The sequence below is a fragment of the Monopterus albus genome, unplaced genomic scaffold (assembly GCF_001952655.1).
Source record: "Monopterus albus unplaced genomic scaffold, M_albus_1.0 scaffold80.1, whole genome shotgun sequence".
NCBI lineage: Eukaryota > Metazoa > Chordata > Actinopteri > Synbranchiformes > Synbranchidae > Monopterus > Monopterus albus.
The window spans coordinates 25587-51744 of NW_018127960.1; the positions used below are offsets into that span (position 1 = coordinate 25587).

The following is a 26158-nucleotide window of genomic DNA, read 5'->3' on the forward strand; positions in this document are numbered from 1 at the left end:
GAACCACTGCTGAATAACATTTGACATATTCTATCTGCTGACAAACATTAAAACAGAATCCTTATATTTAACAAAACAGGCCTTTCAAAATAACCCAAATGTTGTATGTTTATGGTTTGGTTAAGTTTACGCTAAGGGGTTGACAACATGTCACTCCTTATTTATAAGTAGCTTGGCTAATCGAATTCAGAGAATACCGGGTATCAGCACAAGCACAGATACATGGAACAAACGTTAAACAGCAGTTCATTCAATAAACCTGCTCCAGATGCAACCCAATCAAATACAGATACGTTCCACCCTCCTCCAATACCAAATTATTATTTGCTAATTACCTGTCAGTCAAATGACTTGCACTGATGTCTAGTTGGTTTACATCAATTATGCTATGCTGTGAATTTATCAACTCTTTTGGATAATGTTGGGCTAAGCATTAATAGTCTTCACTTTAATGAGCAAATAGAAACTCAACATGTACAAGAAACAGGAATTACATGGCCATGGATTCAGTTAGTTACACTGTGGTGTGCATCAGTCTTTTTTGTTTTAGCATATATTGGTTTACATTTCATCACAGTAAGTACACTGAATGTGCTACCAGCACTTGCTGTTTTGCTATTTGCTGTGGACATCTGAGATAACGAAATTCTCTGAAGGTGTAAGTCAGTAAATCTAAAATGTATATCATATCTGTGGACTTTGTTGTTTGTTTTACTAAGCAGGCCATTGCATCTTGTGTTTCTATGCTACTTTAGCATCAGGTAAAAATTGTGAAATGCCTAATCATCCAATGTGGACATAATTCTTAGAGATGCTGGGTGAATTTCTAACTATCATCACCCATGCCGGTTTCTTTTTTAGAGAATAGACATTTGACCGAGACTTGCAGACTGCGGATTCTGGAGTGGGAATTTAAGGATTGTTATGAGGTCCTTGGCAATCATAGGTTTTTTGTGTTTTATTGCTTTTAAAATAGTGTTGTTCATGTTTGGGGCTGACTTCAAGCTGTAGCTCAATATTTGAACCATCTTTTGCTTTGGCTTCTGTTGTGCTTCTATCATCGGTCCATTTAGCCTGTGGTCTCATCTTGGCTTAACTATTGTTGCTAATTCACAGCGACAAAGTTAACGGAGTGTGACAAACACAAAATATCACCAGATATTATTATTATTCAGATGTTATTGCAGATAGAAAATAAACGAAACGTTGCCTGGGATGTGTGACGTGCCATCATTTGGTATAGTTTTGAGTGTGACTATTCGCTGTGGCAACCCCTAAACTGGAAAAGCAGAAAGTGCCTTTCTTTGTGTCTGGTATTATTTTTCCATTTCTCCTCCTCCCACAGTCCAGAGACACACAGCTTAGTTTGGTTGGCGACAGACTTTGGGCTCCCATCTCACCAATCAGCTGAAACTTTTAGTCAGATGGATCAGTCTTCACCAAACTGACCTGAACAGGTACCAGTGATGTTCCCCTATCTGATCTCCCATTCTCCACCCAGACCATTAAGATACGTCACTGTTCTCAATGACCACAGCTTCAACTCTGACAGTTTTATGGGCAGCACTTCAAAACACACATTTTACAATAACACCTTCCCTTCGCTCACCAATATGGATTTCACCATTAACAACAAATTATCCTTTGTTAAAAGGTAAAGGAATAACACACATTCACCATCTTATCCAAAATAAGACTTTCATTAATTTTCACTTTTAAGAACAGTAGTAGTGGGAACACAGAATTTAGAATTTCTGCACCTAAAGTCAATTGTTTTACCAAGAATCAGCAACACTTGGAGCAATTTAAACGAACCACCCTTAAATGAAGAAGTGCTAAAAGTCTCACATGTGCAGAAAACTCTGTCAAAAGTTTATAAAACTCTCTGTAGGGCCGATTCCTCACTATCTATGCCAGTCTCTAAGTGGGAACGTGATATTTCCGTGACTTCCAGTGCCACCGACTGGACCCAAATGTGCAATAGTAGCTTTTCTGGGGCAGTGCTATTGAGACCTGAGTGGAACAGAAGTGTACCAAACTGTTGATCCATGACGGTCGATCGGCCTTGTTACTGGACCAACCCAGGGGCGGGGGGATACGACTGCACCCAGACCCGCCTGCTATTACTTCATCTCAGTCTTGCTGCTGGGGAAGGGACCGAGTTTAATTCGTTGTTCTCTTTTGCGCAAAAAAAGGCCTCGTGAGCATATAGGCTAGGTGTAAAGAAGTCCTTGTTTTCTTTCAGTCCTGTGTTGAATAGTGAAAATGCAGAGACCAACAGGCTTCTGGCTCTACACAGTGCTGCTGTCGGTGGTACTGAGCTCTGCTCTAGCCGAGGATATACCAGTATACTTCAGGGTTGGCGGCAGCCTGGAAATGAGGCCTCAGCCGGAGCAGACCGCCATAACCAGCATCGTGTGGGAACACAACGGTGATCTGGTGGCTGAGTGGGTGGATAATGAGTCTCCGTTGACGTACTGGGGGGAGTTTAAAGGCCGTACAACTCTGGACACAACCACTGGACGTTTGGAAATCCGAAACATGGGTAAAGATGACGCAGGGTTGTTTACAGTGGAGATTAACAACAAGGTCCAGAGTAAGAGTTATGCAGCCAGAGAGTTCGAGGAGGTGGTGCTGAGCTCTGCTTTAGCCCAGGATATACCAGTATTTTTCAGGGTTGGCGGCAGCCTGGAACTGAGTCCTCAGCAGCAGACCGCTATAACCAGCATCGTGTGGAAACACAACGGTGATCTGGTGGCTGAGTGGGTGGATAATGAGTCTCCGTTGACGTACTGGGGGGAGTTTAAAGGCCGTACAACTCTGGACACAACCACTGGACGTTTGGAAATCCGAAACATGGGTGAAGATGACGCAGGGAACTTTACAGTGGAGATTAACAAGGTTCAGAATGAGAGTTATGCAGCCATAGTGGTCAAGGAGGTGGTACTGAAGTGTGCTCTAGGCCTGGATATAACAGAATACTTCAAGGTTGGCGGCAGCCTGGAACTGAGGCCTCAGCAGCAGCAGACTGCCATAACCAGCATCGTGTGGAAACACAACGGTGATCTGGTGGCTGAGTGGGTGGATAAGGAGTCTCCGTTGACATACTGGACGGTGTTTAGAGACCGCACAACTCTGGACACAACCACTGGACGTTTGGAAATCCGAAACATGAGTAAAGATGACGCAGGGAACTTTATAGTGGAGATTAACAACCAGGTCCAGAGTAAGAGTTATCCAGCCAAAGTGGCCAAGGATGTGCCCAAGCCGACGGTGTTGGTAACATGTAACCCTGCCGTTGAGATCTGTTTACTGTCCTGTGATGGAGACACCACAGAGACTGGACCTGTCGACTACTACTGGAAGTTTGGAGACAGAGGGTGGAAGCAGAGGGAGAAGGACATTATCACCAATAAGACCGAGATACAAAGTGCTGAAACGTTCTCCTGCAGGATGAAGAACCTGGTTGATGAGAAAGAAAGTGACCCCGTGAAGAACCCTTTGTTCAAAGAGCCAAATAAGTGACCCTGTGGAGAATCTGTTCTACGGGGAAAAGTAAGACAGCTCTGCAGTGGGGTTGGATGTGGGACTTTTCTTCCTCTTCGCCTTCGAGGATGCGGCCTGACTTGTCCATTTAGCCTGTGGTCTCATCTTGGTTTAACTTTTGTTCATAATTCACAGCGACAAAGTTAATGGAGTGTGACAAACACAAAATATCACTAGATATTATTATTCAGATGTTATTGCAGATAGAAAATAAACGAAACGTTGCCTGGGATGTGTGACGTGCCATCATATGGTATAGTTTTGTATATACATTCTTACAAGATGTTGTGTTTTTATGTTTTATTCACTACTACTTAAGTTACTTTGATACCTTGAGTAAAATTGCTCATGATACTTCTGTACATTTACTTAAAGAAGAAACTTATAATGCATGACTTTTACTTTTAGCTAAAGATCTCCAGGCATGTTCAAACAAATATATATTAAATACTTAGCACTCAATAATAATAATGTGTCTGGTATTATTTTTCTATTTCTCCTGCTTCCTCCCACAGTCCAAAGACACGCAGCTTAGGTTGACCGATGGCTCTAAATTACCCGTAGGAGTGAGTGTGAATGAGTTTTGTCTACTTGTCAGCCCAGTGACAGACTGGCGACCTGTCCAGGGTGGACCCCGCCTCTTGCCCAGTGTCAGCTGGGATTGGCTCCATCCTCCAGCCAACCCCCCCTCCCCGTGATCCTGTTCAGGAATAAGTGGTACAGACGATGGATGGATGGTTTGTCCTTATCAGTTAACTTCATAGAAAGGTCAGCAAACAGAGTAAAGTCCAAAATCAGATCAGTATTTGCTGTGACTCCCCTTTACCTTCAAACCAGCCCCAGTTCTGCTCACTACTCCTGCACACAGAGCGTTTCCAGCGGCTTGGCAGGTAGTTTGTTCCAGCATCTTAGAAGCTGCCACAGTTCTTCTGTGGATTCAGGCTGTCTCTGTGTCTGACTCCATGATATTGGGATCGGAGCTCTGTGGGGGCCAGACCATCAGTGGCGGGACTCTCCCTTCTTGTTGCTGGTGAACATACTTCATGATTTTGAATATTTGGCCTCACTGTCCTGCTGCATTGTGAATAATAATGGATAACAGTGTAAACATCTAAAGTGCCCAAAACCTTTATACCGCACTGTACGTGAATGCAATATAAACTATTCTGTACAGCGAAGGTCAAACATTCGTTTTGAGTTTATGTAGGGAGTCAACGGGGTCAGGATTTTCTGCTGCAGTTACATCGAATCATCAGTAGGTGTCGCTGTAAACCCTACGGCTTGTCAGGCCAGAAGCTCAAAACACGGCGAGTGAGTTAGGAGGAGTGACGTCATTGTTAGGGTATTTTCAAGATGGCGCTGGACCAAGGCCGGAATGCCGCTACTGCAGCCAGCTAGACGCTGGGGGGTTTAATTAATCTTATTTACCCCGCTGGCGACGTTATCTCCGCAAGACGGGGCAAATATTGTTATTTTAGACACTGGAAATGAACTTGTTGCATCCGGCGAGCGCCAGGTAACGATAAAGTATCCCTGGCTAAAATGGTAGCCCCTTCCTCCAAGAAGAACAAAACCTGCTACTGCGGAGCTCGGCCGACTGGGCAGGAGGACTCGGTGCAGGATTCTACGCCCCGGGCCGAGGCTCGCTTGGCGGACTGAGCGATCATGGAAAAGGAGAACGGAGGGTCGTTTTCCGTCGACTTCAACGAGAACGAAGAAGGAGGAGGGGGGGTATCGCGCCACAAATCGTACATCGCACTTAAAGACCGCAGCATAGCGCTGCTAACCGGTGTCAGCGGGGGTCAGGAAGCTGGGAAGGGTCATGTTTATGTGACCGCTAACACGAGGTATGTAAACAGAGACGCCTTGGCACAGCCGCCCCCACACAACAGGGCGATAATGTTGGATTTGGTCGCGGCTGAGAAGTACCTCCCCGGCCAGTTCGCTGACAGATATGTGATTTCGGAGGTTTGTGTTGACCACGGCGGCCTGAACGGATTTAGTGAGTCACTCGGCCAGGACGAGCCGAAGATGGTGGGGCTGGAAAGAGGAGGAGACGGTGCAGGAGGAGGGCTCGGACTTACAGGGACCACAGTCGCTTCCTGTCCAGCTGTGCTCCGGGATCGGGTTTCAGCGGAGACGGGCCGAGAGATGCGGCATCGCCCTGCGGGGGAGAGTGAAGGGGAAAACCCGGACTCTAACGACACTACCCCGGGAGAAGAAGCTGCGGGCGGTGGCGCAGTGACCGGCGGCGCCAGGACTTCTTTCCGCCATGATCGACTGCCATGCGCTGTGAAGCACCAGCGGACCCGCGCTTGCACCGCACATCCAGATGTAAGCATGTCCAACGGGGACGTTGACAACCCGGGGTTCCTCGGTCCCGAAGTGGACATCGCTTATTGTAAAGAGACAGGAGTGCGTCCCAGCCCGTCCCTGGGCCGGAGACTCTGTTTATGTGACGTAGACTGTCAGGAAGTGAAAGTAGCCAACGGCGGTTTGCACATAGTGAACACGGCGTGTAACCGGCCCGAGTCCGACTGCTCGCACGAAGAAAGCACCGACATCCACTTCGACCTGCTGGCAAAGCAACAGAACGGGGACGGGGCGAGGTTTTGTATGAGGGACCAGAGGGACTGCAGTGGGCTTTTGGCATTTCAGTGTCTGGTGGAGGATGCGCCAGCTGCGCCTGAGCTCCCTTACTTCCTCGATCAGTCCACCCCGGTCCTGTCCAAGGACTCCCCCACTTTGGGATCAAGTGCCACACTCCCTTCACCCTGCCCGTCAACCCCATCCAACAGTGACAGCCCGCCTTCTGAATCCCACACCAGGGAGGATGAGGAGGATTTCAGTGGCCTCCGTTTACCCGTCAGGCCGCACACTTTGAGGACTAACCCCAACCTCGCCGTGTCCCTCAGCTGTGATGCCACCCCGTTGTCCCCCGAAGAGGGTGGATGCTTTTATTTTGGAGATGAGGGGTATGAGGAGAACATTCGGACTGCCTTGGAAGCGGGTCGCAGGCAGAGCGCCCCGGACAAGCTGCCTGACCCGGCTGAACAGACCAGCAGCTCGGACCCCAAGCTGCTGCCTAAGAGGTTCGGCATCGCAGATTTCTTCACCAGGTAAAAGCACCAGGCACCTTAGAGTCGCACACAGACAAAGCCCAAAGCTGTGACTGGCAGCGACCTGAGCCACCCCAAAGCCACACAAACTCTCCTTTAACCCTAGAGGGCCTGTCCTGTGTCAGAGTGTAATCCCCACTCCTCCGTGGTCTGATAGGACATTACAAACAAAAAGACATTTCAGGACACTTTAACTGTTTTCCTACTAGTAGTTTTCTCTCCTTAGTGCATCCACCTCCTTTAACTGTAGGCTTTATGGACTCACATCCTCTGAAAATATAAACACCTACACACCACACAGCAGCTGCAGGGCCTCCGACTTATGTCATCATTTAATGAGGACAGTGGCCAAATGAAATACCAGTGTCTGAGTGATGAACCTAAGTAGCTCACTTTAATTTAATTTATCAAACCAGTCTGATGAGCAGGCACAACACACAGTCTATCAGTTCTCTATTAATAGTGTTAAACAGGTTTCTGTCAGCATTGCCTCACATACAGATGTGCACAGCTGCTCGTAGTAAACTCCAGACACATTAGATCCTGTTGTGCTTCTTGGCTTCTGAAGTTGTTTGTAGTCGAGGTGACGAGCAGCGTTTACTTTGAGTCTTCAGTGTGTGCACGTCCAGGTGTCATGAAGTGAACAGGTCTCTGTGCACATTTGTTGAACTGTGCTCATCAGAAGCTTCAGTAAACATTTGAGTTTTCTAAGCAAACATGGACACTTCCAACTGTTTGTGTGTTGTTTGACCTTTGGCATCTGATCAGGTTTCTTCTGCAGAAACCTGTGCTCGTGTCCCTCTCACCGAGGGGCTCGCTCACACGTTGCTGGGAGTAATCTGATTACTGCCTCCACTGAGCATAGCAGTTCACTTTGTCACAAATGCGTCTTTTTGTCCACATGAATCTGCAAATCGTTGGTTTTCCTGCTAGAAAAGGTCAGAGAGCCTGTGGGTTCAGTCCACATGGTCAGTTTCTGTTGAGACTGAGGGGTTAAAGAGGACGTCAGCCCGGTGAATTGACCATTTAACACAGAGCTGTGGCCTGTGGCCTGGAGCTGCACGTTGATCCTCATGGTCCAGTTCTGTGTATGTGCACTAAACAACAAAACAGGGAGCTGAACTCAGTGCAGCCTGTTTCCTCGGGGTCTAGTCCACCCCCGCTGCTACCTGTGCTCCTCTGCAGCCGATTCATCGCCACTCACCCCCACACAGATGCCACTGTCTGCTTCTCAGCCGTGAAGCACGTCTCATATTCCTGATTCCTGGAAGGTTTTCAGGTTATCACGTGATCTTCTCTGCTTGGGTTTGAAGAACCACGCTCAGAGCAGGTTGGACAGAAATGTCATCATGAAATTTGGCCTCTTAAGTCGGATCTTAGGTATTTAGTTGTGTCGTGTACTGAACCTGACGTGGCTGATGTTTCACTGTGAACACAGAGCACAGCATTTCCTTTTCTACAAAGAATGGACTGTTCTGAAACACATAGGTAGTGAGGACAGAGTCATAAGGTACAAAATCTGAACTAAAATTTAAAAAAGACAAAAGTGGTATTTAATTGAATGGAACACGTACAAACTACTGTCATTAAATGAAACTTCGTGTTTGTGCAACTGCTTCTTCTTCTACTGTTTATAAAACCTTTGCCTCTCTTATGATTGTAACTTTATTTTGACTCGGTCTTAGTTTTCAGTTGCTGCTCGTGGCAATGTACAGACACATGAGGAAGTGAAAGAAGCAGAGGTAGAAGAAAATGTCGACGGGTTCAGGGACACCAGAGCGGTCGAGGTTTTTTGTTTGATTGTGTTTGGCAGGTGTAGGAAAACTTGTGCTTGTTAAATCTCTGTCTGGCTTTGGTTTGGACGCAGGCCTTAGCTGCTGGCTCGAATGTCTCAGAGGAAATCCAGACAGACGGAGAGGAACGCTGAGGAGAAGACAGGCCTGCTGGAAAACCTCCACGCTGGCTGTTTGCTTTGCAGCACCCAGGACAAAGCCACACAGACAAAAACCAGCAGAAACGCTTCTTTATTGAAGCAGTTTTACCAAACAACTTAGATTTTCACTGCCAGCGGCAGGTTTATTACTGTTCAAGGCTTCGCTGCTTCGTGTATTCATCAGTAAAATGGAGGTTACAGTGCTCCTGTCCAGTTGTAGTCATCACCTACAGACAGAACTGAATGCAGCTGTTGGATTAGCAGCAGGATAACACAGTGGATTGGTCCTGTTTAGATGTCGAAGCTTCATTGTGATTTGCTGCAGTTTGGAGTCGCATGCTTTCACTCTGTTCCATCTTATTCCATGACTAGCGACATAGGTTCTAAGTGAAACCGTCTGCACGTTGTTGAAGCTGTTCCAGAGATGCACAGAAATCCTTCAGAGCTTTTATTACCAACTCTTTTTGGTTTCAATTCTTCTTCTTGTCTTCTACTTTCAGAGCTTTGTTGAGAAGGTTTTAATGTTTAAATGTTTTTAGGGGGTGGATAACATTTAGTATCAGGGTGTCCTATCTAGAGTGTACTTGCTCCTCCCATCCTGTTTGTTGGACATGCTTATGATGTGGACAGGTCATGTGATGAGTCAGGTGACCATGCCCTGACCTTTGTTTACTCCTGTTTCTTGTATTATGTGATGTGTTGGCAGTAAATGTACTGAAGAGGTGTTTTGTGCCTCCCTTTTTTTACCCCCCCACCCCCCCCCAGCACCAAACACATGCATATACTGTAGCTCTCGCATTCACGGTGTCGTCCTCGCTCTGCTGAACAAAAGTGGAGCCACAGTGTTGAGGCCTTTTACATTTGCAGCTGCAGGTGCTGGTCAGGGATGTGAACAGGCGCTCGGCGTAGCCAAGACAGAGTGAAGCTCTGTGTGTTATTCTCTGGACGCTGGTGCTGGTGACCGGCAGCGTAGCCTGGTGCATCGCGACCGGCTCTGATAGCAGCATTTCAGCTGTGTGTAACCCACATTTGTGTGTAGACGCCCAGGAGCTGGTTCTCCTCAGTCTGTAGTGTGTGTGTGTGTGTGTGTGTGCTTCCTTCACAGAGCTCCACTTCGTTTTCATAATTCCCAGTTCCCTCTTTCTCATCCTAGCATCTGACCAACAGACTCGACTCTTCTGCACACGTCAAACAGCCTTGACGGTGTCGAGGGGTCCCCCCCCCCCCTGCCCCCGCCTCACTTCAGAAACTGCCACAGCTGCAGAGCCGTGGTCAGAATGATGACTCGGGTTATTTTACCACATTACATCTCCACTGCACTTCTTCCTTCTTTTGCTGAATTTGTTTTCCACCATTTTTGCACGACATTAACAAGCTGGAACTTTCACTGGAAGAGAAACGACAGCTGACATTAGACACTGTTCTCAGGTTTCCTGATTAATATGAGATGGTGAGGCTGTTGAGATGTCAGTGTTTCTGTAGAACAGGTCAGTGTTAGCTTGTTTTACAGGCCCCTGATGATTTAATAACTGTCTAGAAAGCTTCCTGGAGACAGATATATGGACAGTGTTCTGTCATAGTGCCCACTCCTTTATTACATTTCTTTTAATAAGACTGAGAAAATGGTATAGTAGATAATATAGAGGGAGACTGTGCAGCATCTAGTGCTGGGTCCATGTTTTGTGAGAGAGTCAGGTTGTTATGTAAATATTTTGTCCAGTGAATCTTTCGAGCAGCTGTGAAGAATGAACAGGAGTGGATTCCTAGAAAGACGCTCTAATACACCAGAGGCACTGGTTCAGAGCTGAAGTATGAGCCCATACTCAGGAACACTGCTAACAGCCCTTCTCTCTGTCTCTCTCTCTCTTTCAGGAGCCTGTTTACCCGGAAAGCCAAAGAGCCTAAGGCGCTTTCCCATAATGCAGCAGGGTGGCGACTGTTCGGCAAGACAGCAGCCAGAGTGGGCGATCCAGCGAGAGACCCCGCCTCCACGTTGTCCACACAGCAGGTTGGCTCCTTAAACGCACATCACCCAGTGATGTGTGGTGAAATGTTTTACCTAAAGTCAGACCAGAGTATTTGTTTCTGGTTCACTTCCTGTGCCGACGGTGTGAAGTGACTGCGACACTTGGGAGGCCACTGGCTGAGTCATCAGTGCAAAAGATGAACATCTGGTTTTTGTGGACATACCAAGTTAAAAGTCACTTATGGCTCTCGGTGCATTTAGCAGTTTAAATAGTATCACTCTCATGTCGTGGTCGTTGGTTGAATTCACAAACTACGGTGACTCGTTTTGTTCTGTGGGGACGAAGCATTCTGGATTCACTCCGGTTCACACCTGCTTTTCTCTTCAGCGGTGGCCCCCGAGGCTCATGGGTATCTGTATATACGTGGCCATCGCAGCCTGAGAGGAAACAGGATGATGTCTCTAACACCTTCGCTAACTGATGCTTAAACTGTAGCATTGTTAGGCTAGACAGGAAACGTTGTACGCTGAGGGATTCTGAGGATACCATTAGATAATCCTCTGGAATATACTGAGGGGAAGGAAACATTCAGAACCAGGGATCCTCTCACTGGTTAATCATTCAGGACAAAAAAGTAACAGCTGTAAAAGCTTCTCTGATGTGACGATTTGCTGGTTTTCTCTGGTTTATAAGCTCTGAGCTCTGTGTTCAGACTGTTTGTCATGTACAGACATCTGAAGACGTCGCCTTGGGCTTTTGGGACTTATGAAAGATATTTTCTGATTCTGTGACTCAAAGCTTCATTAGTGCAATTGAAGGAATGAGCCTAGAGTAAATCATATCAAAGAAGACGTCCCGGGCGTATGGCGGTTTTTATAAACCACTGACTATGAAGTGCAGGTGCTGCATTGTTTTTCTGTGGGAACCTCTCGACCACAGAAAAGAAAGCCTCCGCCCTCAGTGAAGTGCAGCGTTTGTTGGGTTGACCTGATGGTGTGTGTTTGTGAGTCTGATGCTCCTGATGCACGAGGCTAATGCTGTTAGCCTGTGTCTGTTTACATACAACATGGTAGTGGGAGTGAGAAAGTAAAATGGATTTACTGCATGTGTGTGTGAATGTGTGTGGTCGCTAGACAACTCCGACACACTGCCTGCAGCAGAGGATGCAGATGGTAACCCCCCCACCCCTTCACACACAGTTCAGCCCTCTATCCCCACTAGCCGTGCTGTGTAAGACCCTGCCAGCAGCGACACACACACACACTTGAACACACACAGCTGCGTTCTAGAGCAGGTGGTTTCCTGGGCACACTCTCTGCTGCTGCAGCTTCCTTGAATGTAATTAGATGAGGTTTGATTTTCACCTCAGACAGTGAAAAGTGTCAGGCAGCAGCTGAACCTTCAGCTGGAGGCCGTGGTACGACCCCATCTTGCTAAAGTCCCCTTGAGCAAGATACCAAATCTAAACCCTGTGTAGTGTGAAGGCTGAGGGACGACAGCTGGCCCTGCTAGCAGTGAACTGCCTGAGAGGCCTTAGCCAGAGTCAGATGATTCATCTGGAGAAGGAGCTGGCCAGATGTGGTTTGGTTTCAGATGGTTGACACGTCAGACAGAGAACTGAGGAGGAGGAGGAGGGCTGGCTTCACTCAGCTCGCTTCCTGTGAATTTATCTTGTGCAGCAATTAGCTCACCCTGCTCAGAGGGACAAGCAGGGAGTACTGCCAGAATGAAATGATCATCCAGTCCCTCACTCTGATCCTGTGTATTACCAGTCTATCATTTCTGCCAATGCACACGTTTCACATCTTAACGCAGCTCATCTAACACCAACTACAGACATAACCAGAAGTATGTGGATGCTCCCAGCACTGTGCACAAACCAGTTTTTAAAAAAAGATAATTGATCATCATCCAAAATGTGGCAGCTCAGCAGTGTTCACACCGGAGCTGGATCCATACCACTTACATGGATGTGAAGCATCAACACAGAACGACCAGGTCAGACTAAAACATCACACCTGAGCATTAGGGCCTGGGATGTGGACGCAGCCTTAGTCATGTAGCATCATTACAGATAATAATGCTACATGCAGAAATAGCTACAGCGTGACCCTGCAGGGCCTGAAGACCTTTGGACTGTGGTTGAAGGCAAAGCTTTGCACAGGGCTCTGACCTTAACCTCATCCCACACCTGTGAATGGGAGCCAGACCTTATCACCCAGCGTCAGTATCGGACCTCGCTAACACCTGTGGCTGCATGGGAGCAAATCCCTGCATCAGGTTCCACATCTGGCTGAAAGCCTGGAGGCTGTCAGAGCAGCACATTCATCCCCGGAGCCTGGGTGAGCTTATGTTCACTGTACTCTACTCCCTGATTTTACTGTTCAAATTGCAGTATTATTATGGTGAGTGATATTCGAACAGCGCCTTGGTTTTACTGGTTTTATTGGTTGTATCAGCTCCGTAGCTAATTTAGGTTTTTACTGTCTAATGAACAGATCAGCTCATCTGTTGGACACGTATTTGGTTTAAATGTTGCAGATTTAGTTCTAAAACAGTTCAACCCTGTGTTAAATGTTTGGTTTTTTTAATTAGGCCACATCTGTTTCCTGTCAGCTCCTTTGTTTTCTGGCCACCTTCCTTAAAGGGAACAGAAATATTTGAAGTGACTTTTCTTTGGGCCTTCCACTCATCAGAACTCTGAAATCTTTGCAGAACATTTACAGTGTTTTGCTGATGCTCTGATAAGGATATAGAAAGCTTTGTGGTGCAGTTTACTTGTAAATCTGTGGCTCAGTCACATGATTTGACACATGACTTTCACTTAGTGTAGCTGATGGCACAGAGGGAGCTGTGTCCCTCTGCTGGTGAAGGCCTGTAAAGGCTTGTTGTGTCATCACCCTGTCAACGGTCTGTTTATTGTGCAGGCTACATGCCCTCGCACGCTCGCACGCTCACACACTTCACTGCTTTGACCGTTGGACCTCAGTCATGCATGGGCACAAACACAGACCTTCATTAAGTTGTCTGCTCAGGCCAAATGTTAGTGCACATGTGCACTTGAAAACAAAGTTCAAACCACATACTTGCTTGTCAGCGTTGGTGGTGCATGTAAAAGTGTGAGTGAACGTGCACACACGGTCAGCACAATAACGTTTTAGAGATGAACCTTAGTAACAAAAACAACAGTAAATACAGTCAAAGATAATATTTCAGAATCAAAGTCAGTTATTTTAACAGCACTGGACAAAATCTTATCGCAGTCGCTGTTCTGGAGCTTTCAGTCGTATCACACGGTCTTCCTCTGCACACGTGACAGGAAAAGCATTTATTGCTGCAGTTTGCGATTTCGTATCTGTCAGCGTGCAGTGTGACGCGTTTGGCCCGACTCCAGAATGTATTTGATGGTCTGTTAAGATTTTAAAGTTTGCTCCGTTGTCTTTTTCAATGGAGATGAAGCAGCTGTTTTGCCAACAGGTGGTTAGTACATCGGCTTTAATAGGCTGCTAATGACCGAGCATCATGAGAGAAAAGTCTTGTTAAAATGTTGTTTGTAACTGTCAAGTACAGTGGATGTGTGATGTGTAGATGTGCCTGAGCTTGTAAGAAAGACAGGTGAAAGAAGCTGCAGGAGCTGGTGGGCCACGGTTTCAGCTGTCTCTAACAGTCTCTCTGTTTGGCTTCCACAGGAGGAGCAGGTGAAGGACTCAGGTGTGTCCTCAGGTCCTCAGTGCCCCCTGGCTGCAGGGAGGAGGAAGAACCTGGAGTTTGAGCCTCTGTCCACCACAGCCCTCATCCTGGAGGACCGGCCAGCGTGAGTAGCAGTCAGACGTGCAGGTGACACGTCACCTGTCTTTAATCACCTCCTGGTGATTAAATAATGACTTTAGATTTTACTCGTACTTAAATAATAGTTTAATAGGATAAAAGTAATTTTACATGCTCCTACTGATATGACACTTCAACTCCTGTCTGCAGTTTGCTGGGTGTAACTGGTTCAGTGTCCCCTTAAGGGAAGGATGTGAAGCTTCTCCTGACAAAGGGTCATCATCCTCCTGCGGTGGCCATTTTAGGACGTCTCATGCACAGCTTGTCAGGCTCTTATCCTAATTCTGATGTTTTGCTTGTAAAATTTAAGAAGGTTCCTTAAAAATGAGACCAGGTCTGTGACAGTAATCAGAAGAGTTGAAGAAGTGTAACTCTAATTATAGGTGCATTATTTCTGGGTTTGGGTACAAAATGGGATGTCTGCTAAGATGCATGTGTGCATCAGTTCTGTGTGAATGTTTCAGATTTTAAGGAGTCGTGATGTTCAAGCTCATCACTTAGTAACAGTGAGCATCCGGTACGAGAATGATGAGAAATCACATCACGCACAGAGAGACAGAGTCACGGCATCCTACTGCCTGAGAGGATGAAAAGCACACGTCTGTCTGACTGATTCTGTCTCTGTCCTTCAGGAACCTACCTGCCAAATCTCTGGAGGAAACTCAGAGACACAAACTGGAGTATGAGGAAATGGTGGCAGGAGCCAGGAGGAGAGGTAGACAGACACACACCCCTGTTGACAAGCCTCTTATCCCAGCCCTAATCAGTCCCTTTAAACTATGAGAGTGGGGCAGATCAGCCAAAATGTCCTCACTGTGATGGCATCACACTGGAATTGGTCCCCACACACAGTACGGATCTCAGATGCTAATTGTAACGGGCGTCTAAATGACTTGACAAAAACAAACAAACCAGCAAAGATTTTCTTGGCATTGATACTGAGCCAGTGTTCTGCTTTGCTTTGACTGGCCCAGACAGATGGTCAGTGGCCGGCAGGGTCAGTTAGTCTCTCTGCATCTCTCTCTCTCTCTCTCTCAGAGTTGAAAGAAGCACAGAAGAAGAAGCGTCAGATGAAGGAAAGACACAGACAAGAGGACAGCATCTCCAACGCCATGGTCATCTGGAACAACGAGATCCTGCCGCACTGGGACACCATGTATGTCCTCACAGCTTTGTGTGTTGTATACTGTGTGTTTGAGCTTGTTTGTGCAGCACCTATATTTAGGTCATTGTCCATATGTGTGTAGGAAATGCACGAGGCGGGTTAGGGAGCTCTGGTGGCAGGGACTTCCTCCCAGTGTCAGAGGACGAGTGTGGAGCCTCGCCATCGGCAACGAGCTCAACATTACGCCAGGTACAAACACATCCAGTATACACCCCTTGGACTCAAACACTGTCAGCAAATTCCAGGTGCACAGTCTTTCCTACTAACAAGTGTTGTGTGTGTTTTAAAGTCTGATACATCGTCTTCTTTAATGCTGTAAAGCTCCAATGTGTCCAGAAACTATTAAAACATGGCACATTCAAAGTGTCTGTGTTCAGGCTGGTAAATGAAGAGAGTAAGTTTGAAAAAGAAACTGATGCACAAAGTCTAGACACTAATTTGATTTCTTTATTGTGGACGTAGGAATGCTAATGGCTAGCTCAGGGATGCTAGTGGCTAGCTGCGCGGGTTACATATCCACTGGGTAGGAATGTGACTTACCAGACATGTCAGATGAAAAGCCCAGCTCAGTGAGCAGGTAGCCGACCTCTGTGACCGAATCAGTTGCTGGCCTCAGACGTAGGCTCCTGCACTTTCTCAGTGGTATGAATTTGGGCATGTTCACTGCAGCACGTTAAACCCCATGAGTGACCACACTGTTGCACTGGCTGACGTGTTCCTCCATTACTATCAACACACACACACACTGCAGTTTATTTGCTGCTCCAAATGCTAGAGATCAAATGTGGATTCACCCCCAACAAATTGTTTCTTCCTGTTTGTTTCATAAAAACTACAGTGAGCATTTGTGAGGTGTTATTAAAGACCTACAGTCAGTCACAAAGTACTGAAAGATGGACGCCTTGTTGTCATAGGTCAAAGCTGAAACCTGATTTCTGGATGTTTTTCTGTCCTGCTGCAGGTCAGATCAGATCAGAGCATGAGCCAGGCTGAATGAGTTAACATTTTTATAAAGGTGATGTGTTGTTCTCTGTGCAGAGCTGTACGAGATCTTCCTGTCCAGAGCCAAAGAGAAGTGGAGGAGTTACAGTGAAACCAGTTCAGTGAACGACAGTGAGAGTGGTACGACACAGCACCAGTCTGTCTAACACTCACCTGAGGTTTACTGTCACACAACATGCTGAAGTGTTTTTCTGTTAGATGGAGGCGCATCTCTGGCTGACAGGGAGTCCAGTCTGGACCTGATCAAACTGGACATTTCCAGGACCTTCCCATCTCTCTTCATCTTCCAGAAGGTAACAGGCAGCGGGTTTCAGTTGTCTGTGTACATCTGTGGTTTATTAATTTGTCTGGTCATCACCTCCCCCAGAGGGCTGGTTGAAGGCTGTTAGAATCTGGTTTTAGATTAAGATTAGGGGTTTGGATTTGACAGCTAGCAGTGGTGTCACCGTTGGTCGTCTTTCCTGATCCCTCTCTGGCATTTTTATATTAGTCTCATTTTCATCAGTCGCTTTAATTGTTGTGGTGTATGAATATATCCTACTCCACCGCCGTTTTAACGGTTTCTCTTTCCTTTGTGCAGGGCGGACCGTACCACGACCTCCTCCACAGTCTACTTGGGGCTTACACCTGCTACAGACCTGACATCGGCTATGTGAGTTAGCTTTGTGCTACCTTCTTCTTATCAACGATCATCATTTTGAGTTAATCAGCTGCTTACAGGCCAACAGTTTTCTCTTCTGATCACAATACATTAGTGAAGGAAGGCACAACCAGCCGCTCGTGTTCAAATGAAGTTAGGCAAAATGAAGATTTAATTCTTTATTAAATGTCCTCATCAAATATTAGGTAAACATAATATCTGGCCCCAGATAACAGCCACTTGTAACTTCTGTTATTTCTAAATTTAAATGCATATACATGAGGAAGAAATGACCAGAAGACAGTTCATCAGAAGGGATGTATGGAACAGCTGTGACTTTGCTTACTTGACAAGAAACCATGTGTTTCGTTTTAATCTTCAAAAATGCAATAGAAATGTATTTGTATAAATGAGTTGAATCCAGATGCAGCATGTGACAAGTGTCTGCATTAATAAATATACACAGTATTTCAGGTACGGTAACAGTTGTAGTGTTAAAACACAATTCTGTTTGCTAAATTGCTAAAAACCTATATATTTCAATTTTTAAACCTGAATGTCCTCTTTTAAATCCATCCATGTTTAATGCTGATTTGGCATCTGTGGTCTCTCAGGTCCAGGGCATGTCGTTCATCGCCGCTGTGCTGATCCTCAACCTGGAGGAGGCCGAAGCCTTCATCACCTTCGCCAACTTGCTCAATAAACCCTGTCAGATGGCCTTCTTCAGAGTCGACCATGAACTGGTACACACGCGACAACTTATTATTCATGTTATTCACGTTAGGCAGTTTCTTCTGGAGAACAGTTCTGTGTCTGTTTACTTTTTAATCGTCGCCTGGCTCTTCACTCTCTCTCCGTCAGATGCTGAAGTATTTTGCAGCCTTTGAGGTTTTCTTTGAGGAGAATCTGCCTCGTCTCTTCAGCCACTTCCAGACCAACAGCCTTACCCCTGACCTCTATCTCATCGACTGGTGAGTCAGACTTCGTTCTCTTGATGATCGAATCACGGCAGGAGACGGAGATGGAGGGGTGGAGAGACTGAGGTCAAAGAAAAAAGAGTAGTAGGGAGAGGTTAAGGCAGAAAGAGAGGGGGATAGAAAGAGGACAAGGTAGAGAGAGGGTAGAGGTACAGAAGTAGACAAGAGGTAAGGTCAAGAGGTTACAATAGTGAGAGAGGGGTAGAAAGAGGTCAAGGTAGAGAGAGGGTTGAGGTACAGAAGTAGAGAGAGAGAGGTCAAGAGGTTAAGGTAGAGTGATAGAGAGAGGTTAAAGCAGAAAGAGAGAGAGGTAGAAAGAGGATGAAGTAGAGAAAGGTCAAGAGGTTACGATAGAGAGAGGGTAGAGGTACAGAAGTAGAGAGAGAGAGGTCAAAGTAAAAAGAGTAGTAGGGAGAGGTTAAAGCAGAAAGAGAGAGAGGTAGAAAGAGGATGAAGTACAGAGAGAGAAAGGTCAAGAGGTTACGATAGAGTGATAGAGGTTAAGGCAGAAAGAGAGAGGATAAGAAGTAGAGAGAGAGGTAAAAGAGAGGTCAAGGTAAAAACAGCCCCTGCAAGCGAGGGATAGAGTGTCACAGCCTTTTAAACACATCAGTACGAGCAGCTCAGTACCAGTTACACTAGTATTTAAAATGAGAGACGACAAAGTGAGAAGCAACAAAACACCGTCTTATTCAGGTACGTTCACAAGATGTGTTTTTAAGCTTGTACAACACAAAAGCCAGTTAAACAGCTGTTATGAATGTGTGTGCTGGGCGCTGACACACAGCTTTTGGTGAATGCACCTTAGCTTGAAGCATTTCTTTAAGTTGTTTGGATATTTAGCAAAGTACAAGTGCTTACCTGTCCCCCCCCCCACCCCAGGATCTTCACTCTGTACAGCAAGTCCCTCCCTCTGGATGTGGCGTGTCGGGTTTGGGACGTCTTCTGCCGGGACGGGGAGGAGAGTTTGTTTCGGGCGGGGCTGGGCATCCTGCGTCTGTACGAGGACATCCTACTGCAGATGGACTTCATCCACATTGCTCAGTTCCTCACCCGCCTGCCGGACGACCTGCAGCCACACACACTCTTTACCGCCATGGCCAACACACACATGATCAGCAGAAACCGGCGCTGGGCTCAGGTCAGTAGCAGTGAGCCCACGAGAAGCACAACATGTTAATAGTTAACTAAATAATGTTTTCTTTCAGGTGTTTTCTGCACTGATGAAGGATGGAAATAAAGAGGTGGACAAAAACTCCAGCCCAGCTTTGAGAGGCTAACACTAGCCACCCTCGACACTAACGCCATCTTTCTTCAAACTAATGTCAAACACTAGCTGTGAAGCTTGACGCTAACATCAGAGGCGAGTTGTGCGGCTTGAAGCGAACGTGAGCCAGACATGAAGGAAGACGCTGAACAAATGGAGCTGTTGGCCTGCTCGTTCCAGCTGGTGGAGGAGGAAGCTGCTCCGGTGTTTCCTGAAACCTGGAACAGAGCAGGAAAGCAAAGCAGTTGGTCAGTTCTGAACTCCACAGCTATCGTCAGTATTTCACTCTAACTGGGGAAGTGACTGGTTGTGTTCACCAACCTGCCAAACGTGGAGAATTCAAACCGACTTTCAGATTATGTGTTACTTCCCCTGCAGGTCAGTGTTTGACCTCTGGGGACATGAAGGCCACTAACCCTGAGCGTTACACCCTGTGTGTAACTCAGAGACTCCAGATTTCGGTGCTAATGATTTTCTAACAGCTTCTGATTGATTAATGTAGGTCATTGTAGGTTTGTTTTCACAATATCATTAATCTGCTGCATTTTTAGGTTGAACCAGGCTTCTGGAGTTAAAAAGGTCGGGACTCTGCACTAGCATGGCTGCTGCTAACGTCCTGGTTGTAGTGGTTAGTTAGCCTCCCAGTTAGCCTCCCACTTTAACCTTGTGGTGTTTTAAACTTTTCAGCAGTAGGCAAAAAGCAAAACAGGCCCAATGAAATCATTTTGTAGTCTTATCAGTGACCCTAGTCACAGACACAGTGACTAAATGTTTAGGGATTTTGATGTTTTTACAGGAAATTAGTTTCTCCACGGTCCATTAGGCCCAAGAGGTTTTTCCTACATGTGTTAATTAAAAATTTATCCTGAATATGAACGTAAACCGTTAGGGGTCGTATAAAGCAGAAAATGAACAATGACGCTGTTGCTGTGTAACCAGAAAGATTTTTCAGTCTGTTTATCACAGCTGGTGATTGATCGACGGTGTTGATTTTTAAATCTGAAGGAGCTAAAAAGACAAGTGTCCACTTTCCATAATGTTATTTGGGTCAGAATTGTCCATATGAGTCTTGTGGAAGCTCAGTGAGCCAACAGTAAATGAAGACGCGTGTTTGTACTGTAGAAGTGTGGGGCCGTCGCGGGTTCAGTCAGTGTTTTACAGATTCAGATTTACTCTCAGAGCACTTTATATTTGCAGCACTGAAGCTAGACGGTGAACGGCGGCTGTGGTGTAATCATGTGAACCTACACAGAGCGAGTTCACAACGGGACACAAAGACTTGCTGTTTGACCTGTCACTGGGGAGAGGGAGTTCAACTAGACCACTGAGTTTAGAGCACAAACATGAGGTCAGACGTCATGCAGAATACTGGAGCAACAATACAGCTTTGCTTCTAGCTCGTCAGCAGCAGACTGGAGGGTTATATCGCTGACTAACGCTAAGTAAACGCCTGCATGTTGCAGCATTTTCATAGGAGAAAGTGAAAATTCTTGCATTTCTTTTTTGCTAAAGCTGTGAACAAAAGGAGCAGGAGTGATAAACTCTGCTTTTACTTGGTTTGTTGTCTGCTGCTCAGGCTCCACTGTTCACGGGCCAATTAGATCTCACAGCCACATAAATGATAATCTGTTGTAAAATGGCAAATATTCTTTGGTTCCAGCTTCTTTAATGTGAGGATTTACTGCTGCTGGAGGATGATGTGACATATCGATGAACTGGGGCTGCACCTGGCCCCGACTGTCATCATTTGATCAATTTAGTCTAAAAGAAGTGAAAGTGTTTCTCAGAGCGTCGAGTGAAGTCTTCAGATTAGAGCAACTACTCAATTAACCAATTAGTTGATGGTCAGAAAAATCATCAGCAACTCTTTTGGTAATCAAATTGTTCAAGTTGTTTTTCAAGCAAATAAAAACTTGAGTCTCTCAAAGATTTTCTTCTGTTCTCTGTTTTCTATCAGTGTAAAGTGAATATCTGGGGGTTTTAGACTTTACACCTGGGGATGGATATTTCCCTCTACTTTCATACATGTTATAGACTAAATGATCACTAGAGAAAATAACTGGCAGATTAACTGATAAAGGAAATTATTTCCAGACCTAATTCAACAAACAGTCCTAAACCCAAAGATATTCACTTTCCTGTCAGAATATAACGTTAATATATGGTTATCAGAAAAGTTGCTGATTGTTTTTCACAGAAGCACATTGCATTCAGCAAAGAAAAATAAAATCTCATCATTATGACTTACTATTTCACGATAACTTGGGGCTTAACGCTGCAGAACCTGACAATCATAAGGATTTCACGAATTCTTTAGTATCAAACTAATTCAGTAACAGTCAGTACATCCAGTAGTGCACAGCAGAAGTGAACTGTTAATAGCTCATTCCATGTACTTGGTGTTCCAAAACAAACAACTATAGACCACAAACGGGTGGTGCTGCCTACAGGGTTACTCACTATATACACATGTACTGAGCAGGAGCTTCAGAACCTGCTTGAGAAACACTGGGGTTGTAATAGTTCTTCAGTATTAATGTAATTCTTTCAGTACATACAACAGCAAATGTAGGTTAAAAACAGGGCCCACGCTCGTATCTATGGCAACATTATCGCCTAAAAGTAGGATCTGTGCACACGATTAAACTTCTACGTACATTTTACAGTTTGATGTGACATATTCTAAAATACTATGTAAAAAATCTTTTTTAAAATAGATGTTTAAGCTCATAATCCTATAGAAGGCCCAGCAGCCAGTAGGATCAGCCAGTAGGATACCTGACATTAAACAGGCAGTAACGCCTCTGTCCTCTTTAATATCAACAATAACGGCCAATGACAAGATCCTGAACTCTGGATCTTGTAATTATGACAAAGCATTAAACGTTAATAGTCATCACTTGTGATCAGATGTAGTTAAACCTCAATAGAAAACAGGAAGTAGGCTTTCAGGCTATGTAACGTTGCCATGGATACAGTGCTGTTTTTAATCCCACAGCCTGTTTGTTTCCATTTTGGAACACTGAGTAGGCTGAATCGGCTCTTAGCAGGTCACTGTGCTGTCAGACTAACATCAACAGTCTAATGAAGAGAAATGTTTCTCAAAGCTGCTCAGTGCACGTATAGGCCCATAGTGAGTTACACTGTAGACAGCAGCTTTGAGGCCCGTCTTCGTTTTGGAGCACTAACTATGCTGAATTAGTTAACAGTTCACTTTTGCCGTGCACTGTTGGATGTACTGATGACTATCACTGAACTCCTCTGGTACTAAACAATTTAAAACCCTACGTTATCTCATAATCACGAGAAAAAGAGCTTGTAGTTATGAGATCTTTTCTCATAATTATGAGAGAACATCCTCCATTTTCTTCCTTGGTGAATACAATGTGCTTCTTTAGTTTTCAGAGCTGAAACAGTCAGATAATTAGATTGAAGGATAAAAATACTCTTTAGCTGCAGCTAAAGCATGCACCATTATTCTGCAGAGGTCACCATCATGTGCACACACACGTTGTCATTAAAGACGTGATCTAAAATAACTGTTAGAAACCCTGAACGGATCTCAGAGATGATGCCTCGGCCTGCTAAAGAGCTCTACACAGCTTCTGTCTCTGCTCTGCCACTTTGTTTAACACTCCTTTGGTTTACACACACTCCCATCTCATCCCTGTCCCTGGATCCAAACACATACTACACATCTTCACTCCTGATGACGAGTACTTTCCAGTTACCGACCAGCAGATGAGCAGGCCTTAAGCATGTGCTGTCCTCTCCCAGGCACCGTGCTGTGTGTGTCACCGTGATGTCAAAGCAGAGACGATGAGTAACCCTGCAGGGAAGGACGGGGAGACGAACCACCAGACGTTAGCTGCAGCCACAAAAACAGTGAAGTTTCTTTTACTGTAGTTTTTTTAAGTATGTGTTATGTTTATCAAACTAGAAATAAAATGAACATTGTGAAGCAGAGAAGAGCAACAAGACAGCGAGTGAAAGCTGCAGTGAAGCAGGTCCAGACTGTCACTGCTGCTGTGCAGAGTGACAACAGAGTGTTAGTACTGTGAGAACACATTGGATATGATGAGAGGCAGTGACAGGCGCTGAGGGGCGGACTGCTGTTTTCTGCATCACACTGGTGTTGCACCAAACATCAGCCATCTACAAACCAGTATACAGGTTGACAGACCAGTCAACGTGCAGCTGTGTTAGACACTGGTTTAGATACAGTGTGAAAACCACACAAACTCCTCGTAACTGTTCTCAGCCAATCAGGATCTTCTCAAAGCTAAACTTGACCAAAGTGTTAATTAAGCACGTGCCAATAGAAGATAACTGGAATTTAAGTCAGATGTTAATGAGCTTGTTCCAGACTGAGTCAAAGACACGTGCATGTCTTTGTGTATGGGAGAGCGTCGGCTACAGGTGCACACTGTTTTCTCTCACAGCACTTTGATGTATTTCAGCTTTTCAAGGTGTTGCTGACAGTTGAGCCAGTGAAAACCTTTGTGTGTGTGTGTGTTAACCAGCACGCTGCTGTTTGTAACAGACCACAGTAGGTGAACTACAAACGAGAGAGCGCTCTCTGAACACACTAACTACACAGCGGTGAACTTGCACTAATCAAGAGGAACAGGCTTGTGAACAAAATCAGTTCCCATTAATGAATCAAGTCTTCACATCAGTGAGCAGGTCGCTCGCTTCTCAGCATCAGTAACAGACGCCAACCGGACTAACTGGGACCGGGGCTGACCTAGTACACAAACACTAAATCCTTTTTAAGCCTCATACAGTCAGGACACATTCCTGTCACAGCAGGAACCGTCAGTTTGTCTGGAAAGACAAAATCAGGAGACATTTTGCAGCATTCTGACCATAAGTCCCTGCTTCAGCTGTGCTTTTGTTGGAGTCTGACCAGAATCCAGCTGAAGCCCTGGTTTCTTCACATGCTCATAGCAACCTGTTTCATTCAGCTTAAGGCTTAGTTTTAGTTGAGGAAGACATTAACAATGTACAAAATAAATCTAGTTTTGTTCCTACTTGTTAGCGGTTTTTATGCCCTAACACAGTGAGAGATTAGAGACCAGTGTTACTGTTAAATCGCACACTAACATTACACATCACATACAACTGAACAAATTAAATACAGAAGTGTCAAACAGAAGTTTTCAAACTTTCTCTGGGTCCGTGCTCAGTCATGATCCGTATTCCTGCAGACTGGACGACCTAAACCGAGGTGTTGAGAAGTAAATGTGTGTTGAAGATGAGAGAGGCTTTCGTCAGCCACAGCTCCATAATTTACAGAATCAAAGTGCAATATGGTCTTTGGCAGCAGACGCAGCCATAACTACCCAGAAACGCTCCCTTGGTTATCGATGAGCTGTTCCTGCAGCTGCAGAGGAAGCTGAGATTAATGTGATACTCCCCTTTTTATTTAAGTTGCATCATTGCTCTGCCTTGTATTTTATACTACCATGTACATTCATTTAGCTTTTTGTACGTATTATTGTTTCCTGTCAAATTTCAATGTACAGTTTTTTCATAATGCCTTACAGGTGGTGTAAATATAAATTTCATATAATGGTCACTAATTAAATGTGTCAAGTCTCTGAGCAAACTGTCTGGTTTTAACTGAACCTGGATCAGCCGAGCGCAGTAGAGGAACAAATAATGTCACATACGTCTTATAGAGCAAACTAACACCTGCAACATAGTTTGACCTGTGTCCAGTGTTATGATGTAAAAATGAAGACGATTTCACAAAACATTAGCTCACAGCGCGCGCGCGCGCGCACACACACACACACACACACACACGAGCTTTTTCTGCTGCAGTGGTAAAAAGCAACATTTACTAAAGTACATTGAGTATTTTCATTTTCTCTTACTTTATACTTGGTACTTCACTACATTTACTGTATCTACACATTTCAGTTACTTTGGAGATTCAGATCAAAATATAACAAATACATTATAATGTACATCCATTTATACATATACTGGGTTATGCACATTTTAAAAGCTGCACTCAGAGAACTGAGTTCTGGGCAGACTGTACAATAATTCACGTTCACTCCACCTTTAACATCCAAGTGAACACATTCATGCATCTATATTAAATGTTGCTACTTTAACTACACCGATACTTTAATCCTCGTTAGTTGTAGCAGAGTATCGCATCACTTCAGTATCTACTGCTAAAGATCCGAGTGCTTCTCCTAATTAGATGTGGTTTATAAGGGATGTTATTTAATTACTGCAGATTATCTGTTTGGGTCATTTGTTTGGAAAAAAAAAGAGCAAAAACCAAACAGGTAAACTCATGACGATTGCAGATTCAATTTTTTTTAATTAAATTGGTTTTTAAAAAAAACATGAGCTAAAAAGGAGATTATAAGCTTTTCACTTCTGTCCAAAACCAAGTAAAAGCATTAAAAAATTTTTTTACTGTTTAATTAACAAGGGGGAAAAAAAAACATGAGCTATAAAGGAGATTATAAGCTTTTCACTTGTGTCCAAAACCAAATAAAAGCATTAAAAATTTTTTTTACTGTTTAATTAACAAGGGGGAAAACTTACTGTTGAGGCTGACACTCAGGTGCGAGCTCCATTTGTAACCAGGTGAGACAGGATGTTTCAGAGCTGACAGCTGCTGCTGTGGGCAGCCACTAGATGGAGCCAGAGAGCTCGGACAGGACGGGATTCCATAGTCCTTTCAAA

The 26158-nt window shown here is 45.1% G+C and overlaps 2 protein-coding genes across 3 annotated transcripts; both read left to right on the plus strand.

The window, feature by feature from the left end:
- Window positions 1–1732: 1732 nt before the first annotated feature.
- On the plus strand, window positions 1733–4012 carry LOC109963801 (uncharacterized). Its single transcript, XM_020606650.1, has one exon. The coding sequence runs from the start codon at window positions 2266–2268 to the stop codon at window positions 3523–3525; it is 1260 nt and encodes a 419-aa protein (XP_020462306.1). The 5' UTR covers window positions 1733–2265; the 3' UTR covers window positions 3526–4012.
- Window positions 4013–4504: 492 nt separating this feature from the next.
- Window positions 4505–25120, plus strand: LOC109963807 (TBC1 domain family member 12-like). 2 transcript variants are annotated; one of them, XM_020606660.1, is made up of 14 exons: window positions 4513–5199; window positions 9994–10048; window positions 10471–10606; window positions 14255–14379; window positions 15026–15108; window positions 15432–15549; window positions 15641–15747; window positions 16597–16680; window positions 16759–16853; window positions 17141–17212; window positions 17815–17943; window positions 18062–18171; window positions 19060–19318; window positions 19386–25120. In XM_020606660.1, the coding sequence occupies exons 2-14, from the start codon at window positions 10041–10043 to the stop codon at window positions 19455–19457; spliced, it is 1398 nt and encodes a 465-aa protein (XP_020462316.1). In that variant the 5' UTR covers window positions 4513–5199; window positions 9994–10040; the 3' UTR covers window positions 19458–25120. The 2 variants fall into 2 exon arrangements, with proteins under 2 accessions (XP_020462315.1, XP_020462316.1); XM_020606659.1 differs by lacking the exon at window positions 9994–10048 and having other exon boundaries at window positions 4505–6665; window positions 19386–25116.
- The last annotated feature ends 1038 nt before the right edge of the window (window positions 25121–26158 follow it).